Source organism: Arachis ipaensis, chromosome B07, assembly GCF_000816755.2.
Source record: "Arachis ipaensis cultivar K30076 chromosome B07, Araip1.1, whole genome shotgun sequence".
Classification (NCBI taxonomy): domain Eukaryota; kingdom Viridiplantae; phylum Streptophyta; class Magnoliopsida; order Fabales; family Fabaceae; genus Arachis; species Arachis ipaensis.
The window spans coordinates 6,575,985-6,589,522 of record NC_029791.2 but is presented as its reverse complement, the minus strand read 5'-3'; the positions used below and the strand labels follow the sequence as shown (position 1 = coordinate 6,589,522).

Below are 13,538 nucleotides of genomic sequence, written 5' to 3'. Positions count from 1 at the left end.
TTTATTTAATTTTTTTTATTTAAAAAACTGCAAACCCAAACCGATCCAAACCGCTTGTAATCGAATCGGTTCGATTCGGATTTTTAAAAAAAGTTCATCCAATTCAAACCGTACGTAAATTAAGCGTTCAGATCGAATAACTTTTTTCCTTAAAACCGAACCAAACCGCACCACAAACACCCCTAGTTAATATTTTAATTTAATTATTAACTATATTAATATCTTGAGTTGCTTAAATTTAACTAAAATTAATATTTTAATTATAATAGAGACCATTTATAATTAGCTTGTTATTTAAAATAGATCATCTTCTTCGTCAAAGAAGAAAAAATTGTTGCAATAATATAATGGAAGAAGTTATTGAAGAACCATATATAACAAATTTACTAACTTAATAATATTGGTTCTAATTAACAAATAATTAGACCATAGTTATCAGAACCGACCCAATAATCAATCCGGTCATATGACCGGGTCACCGGGTTACTGGTTCAATTGGTGGATCACTAATTCACCCGGTTAACCCGGTCATAACTAAAAAAATATAAAATTATATTAATAAAATTGAAATAATGTCTTAAAACTTAAAATGCGAGTCTTACAAACATTAATAATCAAATATCAAGTCTTAAACATAACTAATAATCTAAAAGAAGAGTTAATAAACTAGTTTCTAGTATAAAATATGTTCTCAATTTAAATCAACAAGAGCAAGTTAAAGATAACACAATTATTAAATCATGTCCAAAGGGTGAGCTCAAAGTCGGCATCAACATCTTCATAGGGCAAATTAGGAGCTTGATTAACATTTCCCTCATTTTAATTTGTATCCATATCTTCCATAGCATTGTTACTTGGTCCATCATTATCTTGGTCATTGTCCAAATTTAATTGATCTACATTTGTGTATTTTTGACAAATCAATATCAAGAATAATTCGTAATAGCAACTGACAATTAAAATATTCAAGCAATTGAAGAATTTACCAAGATCATCCAAAGTTGGTTGAATGGACATATTTGCCAAATCATTTCGTAGAGCATCAACCTCTTCAGGAGTTAAAAAGGGCGGTGAATCTTCCAATATCCAATCCGAATGGTCATCAAATGTATCAAGACAAATTGGATCATAGCTTTGCTTTCTCATTAGATTCCTATGTTATCAAGTTATGTAATTACTAAACTAAAGATTAAATTTTAATGAACAATACTTTTTAAAATTAGATAAATAATTATAGAAGATACCTTTGTTGTAGCCTCAAGTTATAATGAACGAAAACAAGATCATTAAGCTTTTGATGTTCTAACCGATTCCTCTTCTTTGTGTGGATGTGTTAAAAAATACTCCAATTTCGCTCACAATCAGAAAAACTACAAGTTTGACTTAAAACACGAATGGCTAACTTTTGTAAATTTGGTGCTCCAGTTCCATAAGACTCCCACCATTGGTCTTAAAATCAAAAGAGGCAATGCATTATAATTAGCCTTTTTAAATAAATAAATGAATAAAAAAAGATAAAACTAAATAAATATATTTACCTGGCATCACTGTGCTTCATTCACGCAGTGCAGATTGTCTTCCAAAATCATCTTCAGCATTAGAATATATTCTCTTCTCACTTGTCAACTTAGTATTCAATTCTGGATCATCATATGAATATTTCTCAATTACATCTAGTAGGCCAGAAGTGATTTGCTTATGTTTTTTAAATTTAGCAGCGTTGAATCGAAAAGCAGGGTTTAACCAATAGCCAGCAGCATGAAGATTTTTTTTAAGTTGTGAATCCCAACGAGTATCCAAAATCTTCAAGTAAGGCTCCACAATCTTCTTTCTTCGTCGAAACCTCTTCACCATCTCTTCTCTAGCCATATTAAAAGCTTGATAAAGAAAACCCATTGCAGCTTTATCTTCACTATCCACAATACGAAGCACACGAACAAGTGGCTCAGTAAGCTTGACAACATCTGTACATTGATTCCAAAACTTAGAGTCTAAAATTTGATCCACAAATGTTTTAGCTTTAGCTTCTTTGGAGTAGGCTGAGATTGTCCATTCTTTAGAAGTTACCATAGCTCTTAATGCATCTTTTTGAGCCAAAATACTTTGTAAAACTATGAAATTGGTAGCAAAGCGAGTTGGAGCTGGACGAAGTATTTCTCGTCCACCGGTAAACTTCCTCATAAGATACAGTGGATGACAATGATTATATATGTATTTAGTAATCTTTGAAGCATGTGAAACTGTCTCACTGACTTTATTCAACTTTTCAATATCTTGCAACATCAAATTAATACAATGCGCATCACAAGGAGACCAATACAACTTAGGAAATTTAGCTTCCAACAACCGTCCAGCAGCAACATAATTTGCAGCATTGTCTGTCACTATGTGAACAACATTTTCAGGACCGACAAAGTTGACAACATCCTTAAAAAGCTTAAATAATAATTCAGCAGTTTTGGAGGCATGAGAAGCATCAACAGACTTTAGGAAGATAGTTCCTTTAGGACAATAAACCAAGAAGTTAATTAAAGTGCGCCTACAACGATCAGTCCATCCATCAGCCATGATAGTACATCCAGTTCGCTTTCAAATTTCATGATACTGTTCAATCATCTTTTTCACATCCTCCACCAACTTACTCAACAAATACCCACGAACTCTACCAAAGTTTGGACCTTTATATCCTGCACCCATGTTTGCAATAGCATCAATCATTGGTTGGTAATATGCTGAATTAACTGCATTAAATGGCACAGAAGCATCAACCATCCACTTTGCAATGGCAATGTCACATTTTTCCACAATTTCTTTACTTTGCAATACACTTTTTATCGTTGGTTGGGCTCCAGGTGTTGTTGAAGATGGAAAAAAGTCTCTATTCCAGTAGTTTTTTTTCCCTTTCCTAGCTGCAGGTGGTGGCAACCTTGTCCTTGAATGTTGGAGTTGTTGCTGCCGTGCTTCAAGCTCTTCCATTCTATCAAATTCTCTTTCAACATCATCACATGCTCTATAACTTTCTGCATAATTTTCTTGAGTTTTCCTTTTCTTATTCATAAATTCTTCAATATTTTGCCCAAATTGATAAGCAACAACAGGTAGAACCTTTTTGCACTTCTCAACATCTCCTCCTTTTCCAGCCAAGTGATACTTAAATCGATTAATCCCACCTCCTCTAACAGGTTTGTCACAATATATGGACATCGTAGTAATTTTCCCTATTTTTTCCACAATTTGTTTACAATGACCCCAAGCTGGATCAGTCTTTCCTCTATTATTATAAACTCTTTTAGTGGTAAGATCAGGGGTAGGAGTTGCTGATGATGCTTGTTCTTGAGATGGTGGCGTTTCTGATGGTGTTTGAGATGAAGCCATTTTTAAAATTCTAGCAAAGAAACCAAAAATATTTTCAGCAACAAAGGATTTGCTTAAATCAGTTTTTAAGCAACACATCAATCACCACCATTTCACCAAAGTTCCCTGATTTAGCAACTCTAAACAAACCAGCAATAAACAACAACAGCTCTAAAAAAACTACAGTAAAATACAATAGCAATTAGCAGCAACCAGCAACTAAAAAACTATATACCAAATTACCAACACAGCAACCAGCAACAGCAACAGGGAAAATACAGCAATTTTAACTAAAATTCAAGAACAAATTTAACTAATATATCAACCAGGTTTTAACTAATATACCAATTCAAGAATAGATTTTAACTAATATACCAATCAGCAACCAGCAATAATACAATTCAAGAACAATTTTAACTAATATATCAACAGATTCCAATTCCATAACAATAGTCAATAGGTCAATAGCAGAGGCACTGACCTGAGGGAGCAGAGGCTCTGAGCTTTCTGACGACCAGGTGAGGTACCGACAAAGGACAGAAGCAAAAGCAACGAAGTAGAACCAGAAGAAGCACAACCCACAAACGACCAATATAACAACGAACACGGCGAGGTGAAGGGAGAAGCAGTGACGGCCGGGAGAAGTAACGACGCCGCGGATAGTGACGACGAGGGTGACGGAGAGACGGAGAGACGAGGTTCGCTGAGGGGGGTATCGGCGGTGACTGGTGACTTCGGCGGTGACTGATGAGGCCGATTGATGAACTCAGTCTCAGACACTCACTCAACTCTCAAGAGATCTGTCTCAGTCTCTCATAGTCCAATGCATGTCCAGTTCAACGTGTGGCTCGGCCCGGCCAGGTGACCGAATTTCCGGTCGAACCGACCGGGTCGAGTCGGGTCTGATAACTATGAATTAGACCCTATAGCTAGAACAAAGCAATGGAAACTCGTCTTAGCATAAAGAACATTTAGATACAGTTTAAAAAGTTTTTAGAGGTTTTGATTTAATTAGAAAACAATGGCCACGAGAAAGAAATATCATTCTTAAGCAAAAGAAATCATTTATCATTCAAATATATAAAAAAAATTGTTATTATATAACATTCGATGCAATATCATGTTTGAAAGTATATTTCTTTAATTTCTAATTTGATGACCTTACAATAACAAATATAGACTCTAATTTTAACTTTTAGTATTATCTAATTTTGCAACAATTAAATATTCATGACCAAAAACATTAAAATAGAGTGAAATTTATTAGAGGGAGTAAATTTTAAGTTATTAATATAATCAATAATCAAATTAATTAAAATATCAACCAATCAAAAGTTGACACGTCATAAAAAAAATGAATTATATATTATTTTTGAGAGAGTTAGATAAAATTTACCATATATCAATTGTTTTCTATTAGCAAAATAACCATATAAAGTTTGTATTCATATGGATTACCTCTTTTTTATGAAAACATAAATTAAATAATGAGTTAATCATAAAAAATTAATGATCCTTTTAATTAAGCCGACGGTCATGAAAGAATTTAGGCCTATAAGCCTATGTAATGTCATATACAAAATTTTAACTAAGGTCCTTGTTAATCGCTTCCGTCCTTTCCTTACGGAGGTCATTGGTCCCTTTCAAGGGGGATTTATCCCGGGGAGAGGAATGAGCGAGAATATCATTATTGCGCAAGAGATCCTTAATTTTATGCGCAAGACCAAGTCCAAGAAAGGTACTATAGCTTTCAAAATTGATTTAGAGAAGGCATATGATAGGGTAGATTGGAGATTTCTTCAACATATTCTTACTAGTTTTGGCTTCCCACAGAACATAACTAGCCTAATCATGAGGTGTGTTTGCTCTTCTTCTCTTTCAATCCTATGGAATGGTGAGAGATTATAGAATTTTAATCCTCAAAGAGGGCTAAGACAAGGTGACCCTCTATCTTCGTATCTCTTTGTTATGTGTATGGAACGATTGGCGTGCCTTATCTCTCATTATGTGTCTAATGGATCTTGGGTCCCTGTTGCCATCTCCAAATAGGGATCTAGGATTTCACATCTTATGTTTGCTGATGACCTTCTCCTTTTCTGCAAAGTAACAAGGTCGCTGGTTGAAATGGTTATGCAGGTTCTTGAACTCTTTACAAAGGCATCTGGATTGAAAGTTAATCTGGCCAAATCTAAGGCTCAATGCTCTAAGAACATCACTCAGCGGAGGAAGGAGGTCTTGTCAAGGGTTTCTCAGATTCACTTAACTCGGAACATAGGCAGATATTTGGGGGTAAACATTGGCAATGATAGAGCGGCAAAAAAGACGGTGCAAGAGGTTATTGACAAGGTCCAAAGGAGGCTAGCTAGCTGAAAAGGTAGGCTACTTAACAAGGCAGGAAGGTTATGTTTGGTTAAGTCTGTGTTGACTTCCATTCCAGTGTATAATATGCAAGTAGCCTTTTTTCCCCTCTTATGCTTGTGAAAAAATTGATTCGATGATGAGACAATTTCTTTGGAAGGGTCAGACTGATGGGAGGGGACTACCCCTTGTGAATTGGATTAAGGTTGTCGCTCTGAGAAAACACGGAGGCCTAGGGCTGAGGGACTCTAGGTGTGCGAACATTGCCCTTCTGGAAAAGCTTGTTTGGCAACTTCTTCATTGCAAAGAGAAACTATGGGTACAACTCCTAACCAAGAAGTATCTGGCTACTGAGAAAATTTTTGTGGAGGTTATTGGGGCTTCTTATGTTTGAAAAAGTGTGATTAAATCGTTCAATAGTTTGAAAGAGGGCTTTGCGTGGTGGTGTGGTACTTTGGATCAATCCTTGTGGTTTGATCAATGGTCTCCTTTGGGTAAACTTGCAGACTTAATTCCATACGTTCATATAACTGACCTCCACCTTTCTCTAGATGACGTTATTTGCAATGGTCGATGGGATCTTAGCAACCTCTATTCTCCTCTTCCTCATCATATCCGTTCGCCCCTAATTGAGTTTCTTGTTCCTGGTAACAACCACTATGGCCCAGGGTGGGTTTGGGCTGCTGCCGCAACAAAAGAGTATTCTTCTAGAAGTGGATATCTTTGGTTGGCGAAAAGAAAATTCCAATGGGATGAAAGCGAAGACTGGAATTAGATATGGAAGCCTTTCATCCCGGAGAAGATCAAATTCTTGCTCTGGCTTTCTCTTCACAATGTTGCCCCTACTGACGCCCTCCAGTTCAAGCGCAAGTTAACACCTAGTGATATTTGTAAGAGGTGTGGTGCCCATTCGGAATCAATTCTGCATTGTTTTAGAGATTGCGATAGGGCCAAAACTGTTTGGAATATCATCGACCCTTCGTTCATCGAGACTAGAGGATCGTCTGATTTAGCTCCTTGGGTCAAACAGGGCATATCTAGTATGGGCTGCCTCTTCGCATCCGGAATTTGGTGGATATGGAGGTATCAATGTCATGAGGTTTTCAACTCGGATGAAGTTTGGTCCGATAAGAAAGTGGCGATCCTAACTAGAAATATGAGCTTTGATCTTAGAAACCTTCATTACAACTAGATTATCTATTCAGATATTGAAAGAAAATTTAAGTGGGTGCCTCTACCCAATGGCACTTTCAAGGTCAACTGTGATGCGAGTGTTCTTCAGGGAGTCCAGCGAGCTGATTTTGGTTGTGTTCTGAGGGATGATAGAGGGAGATAGGTGTTGGGCCGTTCAGGTGCTCTTCCTTTTTGGTCTGTTTATCGTTGTGAGCTGCTGGCTTTTTGGCAGGGGCTGATGTTAGCCTGGGAAGCTGGTTGCCAGAGGGTTATTTGTGAAACGGACTCGCTAGATGCTTATCTTGTGTTGAGTAACATCACTTGCCACACAACACATGAGGTGAAGAATATTGTGTTAAAACTCCAAGATTTTTTGTCCAAAGACTGAAAGATCTAGTTCTATCTAATTTGAAGGGAAGCTAATAGTGTCGCTGATTGGTTAGCTAAATCTAGAACAAAAAGTGATTCAGCTCATATTTCTTGGATAAACCTGGTACATATTTGGAACAAATCATAGTAAAAAAGGCAACTGATTCTAGCTAGTTTGATTTGACTTGTATTTTGTTTCTTTATTTTTTGATATTTTCAGTCACCAAAAAATTTGTGCCATAGTAAATACATTGAATCTTTGTCATTTGTAAGAAAAGCTTTACACAATGATCCGTGTAGATTCATGCATTTAAATAATTTTTAAATGATAAAATTTAAAATTGATTATCTATTAAACAATTCATAAACTAATAAACTTTTATCTTAAATTTTAAGCTCTTAAAGATACATAATAATTAAAGTTTTATCTTAAATTTTAAGTTATTTTGTTTAGCTAAAATTAGATTTAAGTTTTATCATTTTATTATTCAATCAATTACTATTATAATCACTTTAAATTAGGATTGTAATTAATTTATCTATATATAATTAACTCTAGCATAATTCGTATTTGGATTTAGCCAACTTTTGTTCTAATAAAATTCATCGTATAAAATAAAAGTAACAAAATTTACAGGCAAGAGATTAATAATTTAATAAGCAAATTTGATACAACAATGCTAAATGTAAGCTGTAACATCACCAAGGGAAAGGAAAAAGAAAAATAATAAGAACTAATTAAGTAGCTAGAGAGAAGAAATATCAAATTTTGTATTTAAAAGAGTTATTAGCTCCACATAGATATAAATAATATTTTTGTATCTGATACATGAGAGCGATGTTTAAATGGATTGATGTAAACCAGGCATTAAGAAGAACAAAGAAAACAACGTGAGCTTCAAATTTGGAACACGTGTATTGCATATATAGCTATTATATATTATAGAGATTAAAATTAAAGTAGTTTATCAAAATTTATCTATTATATATATTAATTTATGGACACAAAAGAAATAATCAAAACAACCATCTCTATTACATATAAAACAGAAAATGCAATATTATTTACAAGGATGATGTTTCATTGGGGACCGCTACTTTTAATAAGAAATAATATATGATCCGTCCACTTTTTAGTTTTTAGATCTAATTAATTAACCTTTAATCTTAATTAATTATCACTTTTTATGGCTTTAATTACTAAGTCAACAGATGCAATGATGTGACAATTAAGTTTACTCATAAAATGACAAGAGTGAGTTTGTTTTGGTGGACTAGTTTATTGAGGATTTGATAATGAGGTGCCATCATTATTATGTTTTCCTTTTTATTGATCCGAGACTAATTATTATGTTTCCTTAATTGAATGTTACCCCTAATCTTTTGTTGATTGGTGTAACTAAGAATCATCATGAGTTTCGTCTTTTTTTGGGAAAATTTTCCAGGGGTTTGTCTCTTGTATTTCTTTCTCCTCCTCCGATCCTTATTACGAATAGGAAAAGTATAGGTGAACAATAACATTGGTGAACAATATGAACAATGGAGTTAAAAAAGTAAATTAATCCTAAATGTAATTAATGATTTGATTAATTAAATTATAATAATAACCATATTTTAAATTTTAAAAAATAAGGGTTTGCATATTAAACAATTACAAATCTTTCATCTCCTCTAGCCGTATCTCCTCTCTCACTCTCAGTGGACTTTCACCGCCCTGGACGCCAGCCATAGCCGCGTACCCAGAGCCGACGCCACCTCCCATTGCGTCAACGTCCGACCAGCCCCCTAATCGATGGAAATTTTTTTCCCCACAGCCCACAACACGCGCAGGCCCCCGCAGGCCACCGCGCCCACGCACCCTGCAGCCCCCAACGCGTCCATCCTCACCGCATCTTCGTCTCGGACTGATCCGGCCTAATATAGGGGAGAGTTGCGGTTGCCGCTTCATAGGTACGTGACCTCTCAAAATCCCTTCAATGGACTCCAATTTTGTTGAACCGGTTTCTCATGCCCCAACTTTCTTCATCGACGGCAATATCACGCTTTCAAATGACAATCTTCTCAATTCTTTCGACGTGGAAGGTGAAAAGTCTAACAAGGTAAGCAATGTATGTTAGTGAATTGGTACTTTATTTTCATATAAATGAGATGGTTATTCTAAGTCCAACATTCTTAAACGTTGATTGTATTCAATTCAAAAATTTTTTTATGGTGTTCTGGTTCATCAATATAGTAATTAGTTAAAGCATAATAAATCATAGATTAATTTCTATTGAAGAAGATGAACCATTTATTTTTTTGATTCGATAAACTATTGTTACCTTTTTAATAAGTTTTACTGAAATTGGTTCATTATAGGTTTAGTGTTAACGGAGAAAACATTGCTCATGGTTGCCATTAGGTTGTTTTGAATCCCTATCACTATACTCCCATGTCATGCATGCAGAACCAAATATGACTACATATGTAAGGAAAAAAAAGTACAGCAACTAATAATGAGCTTTTTACTTTTCAAAGCATAGAAAAAAACTTGGTTTTATGTTGTGTAGGTGTGTTTCATATGTGGCGGCCATGCATACTATATATAAATAATTAATTAATACAAGCCTAATTAGTTAGGTGAGAATTTTTCTGAATACACTACTCATTGTTATGATTTCTGTTAAAAGGCGTTTACAGTAATAAATTTTTAATGATATTCTTAGAAAAAGTATGAATAAAATATTTTTACATGACACTTGTTTAATAGTACCGTATTTAATAAGTTTGTTTGTATATGTTTGATTGTAGGCAATAGAATATATGGACATTAATGAGTTTGGAAGTGATAACACGGATCTTGTTGATGACATCTGAACTCTAGTATATTGCTATTTTTTTTGTGAACCTCATGTTTGAATCGACCATTAATCCTCATGTTCATCGAATGATATTTGTTTTGAACTGATTCGTAGTTACCGGATCACAGTTGCCTTAGCGAAGACGAAATACCAAGAGTTGGAATGCGGTCTAAGCATTTGAAGTTGGCCCAAGATTTTTATGCGATATACGCAAAGAAAGTCGATTTCGTAAGTAAGATACGGAACACAAATTATGACAGGAGGACAAAGGAACTGATTAGTCAATCTATTCATTGTAATCAGGAGGGTTATAATGTAACGGCCTTGGTGTGGTGTTTATAAATTGTTACAAGCTGTTTAATCTAGATGTTCGAATCAATAGGCTAGCGGATGTTTATTTCTATTGGTACCCAAATGGTTATTCGGAATAATATGGGTGTAGTGTGTGATCAGTTACAAGTATTTTAATATGGATGTTCGATTCAAGAGGATAGCGGATGGTTATTTTTACTGGTACCCAGATGGTTATTCGTAATAGTCTTGGTGTAGAGTATGTGATCAGTTACAAGTAGTAAAGGTTGGATGTTCGATTCTATAGACTAATAGATGGTTATCTCTATTGTCACCCAAATTGTTATTTGTAATAGTCTTGGTGTAGTGTGTGTAAATAGTAACAAATAGTAGAGGCTAGATGTTCGATTCCATATGATAGCGGATGGTTATTTTATTGGTATCCAAATGGTTATTCTTAACTAGTAGCTTTTAACATCTTGAAACAGAATAAAAGAAGTTAGAGAACTAAAAATGTTATTCACTATGGAAATCTATCCTTTCTGTTGTAACAAAACTCCACCGCGAAAACACGTAAACAATGTGAAAAAGGTATTTGTGGTCTTAAGACTAAGGCCCAATTTGGGTTAACAATTTAAATAAGCTCTTTTGAAAAAAGAGCTTAAAATAGAAGGACTTTTATTAATAGCAACTTATAAATAAGTTAATTTGTGTTGATTTTTAGTTATAAAAGTACTTATTTTAAAGTTGTAGTGTTTGGATAAATAACTCAAAAAATACAATTTTTTTACACAAGAGGATGGATATTAAAATTCTAATTCACAATAATCTTGATGGCAATGCCAAAAAAATTATTGTGTAGTTAGTATTTGTTGTTTTATTTTGCATGATATGATAGGTAAAAATAAAAAATAAATATGAAATGTGTGTCAATGTATATTTTGTTGCTGTTTTTTATTTTTTTATTGTGACTTTTCATAATTCAAAAGTAAAAAAAATAAATAAAATAAAAAGTAGTTTCTGCTACTTCCCAAACGGGCTCTAAGTACATCTATTGCTTTCTTCGATTCCGATTCTTCCTCACAAGTTCATCAATGTCATAGTGCTTGGTGCTGTGAAGGGTGATTTAACCTCGACATTCTTCATTTTGGTCCAACAAAGTTCGCACCTGTTCAATTGATCCATTGTGTGCTCCCATGACAATATCTTCCATAATCTCCACTCTCATTGCCCGAAGCATATCTGTATGGTATTTTCATTGTGAGAGTGATGAAAAAACAAAAACGAATAAGACCAACCGAATTTTAGAACTATATACACAATTTTTTCTACCGTTATAATTAGTCTTCCATAAAATTCAGAACCGAAATAATATATCACGAGTTACTTCAACACAAAAGTTTGCCTCAAAATTGCATCAAGGTGTCTTACAAAACCAAACATCCCTAACAGATATCATTTCAAATTAACTCAAACGAAATATAAATACATACAAATTAAGACGGTTGAAATATTGTTAATCAACTCAAACTGATTTCATACCAAAAATAAAATAAAAAATGACCCTTTGTCATTTTCTTAAAATATATTCCGAACACAAAAAATTAAATAACTAACATTTAATTTATCATGAATTAATGTTAATTTATTTTGTATCTAGAATGATCATGTGATCTTATATATCTTATTTAAAATAGAACATCCATGGTCAACCAAATAACAAAATAAGATAGTAATCATGTAAAATGTATATTACACTATTAACTGTTATTAAAAGGGTATCAAATAACCCCAAACTAGTTCAAAAACCTTATATATAGGCAGGTTTTGTAACATTAGAAGAACACAAGCGAATAATTACCTACTCTTTGTTGTATTCGAGGATGACTCCAAGCGACACGAACATGTAAGGACTATAACCTACGGAGGCGACGGGGCCACGGATGCTCGCCTGCTGCTTCACGTCTTCACAACGGAGGCGCCGATAGATGGTCAGTTCGGCGGGTGGCAGGGTGGACGACGGATTGCAACGAAAAAGAAGCGGCTAACGTGGTCCCTTCGTCAATGCCATTTCAAATGGCTGTGAGGGAAGGCTAATGTTTCCTTTCCTGAATGGTGTTCAAAACGTAAAGAAGGGGAAAGGTTTTTCCTGTTGGGTCAAAGAAGGGGGGAGTGGATGGGGTGATTACGATGGAAGTAATTAAGATAATTAAAATTAGGATTTAGGGAAGGTGGGTGTTTACGAGAATACCTATGTTAATAAACTAATTGGGCTAATTTCGGACCCATTGTTCATATTATTCACCAAATTTATTGTCCCTCTAGCATTCCCCTTACGAAATAATATGAGAAGATAAATTTATTTCCGTTCTAATAATATGAGTCAAACTTTTGGTATGAAAATTGAATTATAATATGTTGCCGACGAAATAAAGGTACATGCAATGCATCAGTGCTATTAAAAAAAATTATTTAAAATTATTTTATATAATATAATATTTATAATTTTATATACAAATATTTATAATTATATATTTATTTTAATAATAATAATTAATAAAATAATTTTTAATTATTTAAACTGATTTTTTATTATCTCTTAAATATTAGGGACATTTAATATCATGCAAACATAACAAAAAAAGGGGGGTTATTATCATCCTCACATAATTATTAGTTCTTTTTTGTTTCAAAACCCTGAGCAAATAAAGAAAGACATTGAGAGAAGGAAGAGCTAGGTATATGCTTCACCAAATGATTTTCAACCTCTAGTTTTTTAGATGAATTATTTGCTGGCAGAGCCGGAGTTTAATTTTGACAATGGAGGTCAGGACGGGAATTTTTTATTTAAATAAAAACTTTTATTTATCAATTTATGTATTTAATGTCATGTTTATAATCAATAAATACAAAAATAAATTTAAAAGATACATATATTCATAACCAACGAAAACGAGATTTTTATTTATTTATTTTTGCATATCCTGTCAGCAAAAAAGAAACAAATTTTTTTTTTCATATTTTTGTTATTCTTAGCAGTAAAAATATGTGTATATATGTGTGATATAGAGAATGAACTTTTATAGCAAACATTTTCCTTTGAGTAATTATATATGTGCCTTTTTTATTTTTGCTTTTAATATTTAAAGTATT

At 33.8% G+C, this 13,538-nt stretch overlaps 1 protein-coding gene across 1 annotated transcript in view; it reads left to right on the top strand.

Annotated features, from left to right (window-relative positions):
• Positions 1-10,770, top strand: part of LOC110264826 — a 23,379-nt gene extending 12,609 nt beyond the window's left edge. The window contains exon 2 of the mRNA XM_021107171.1: positions 10,209-10,770. Within this exon, the coding sequence (XP_020962830.1) occupies positions 10,209-10,231 (23 nt within the window). The 3' untranslated portion in view covers positions 10,232-10,770. The remainder of the gene's footprint in view (positions 1-10,208) is intronic.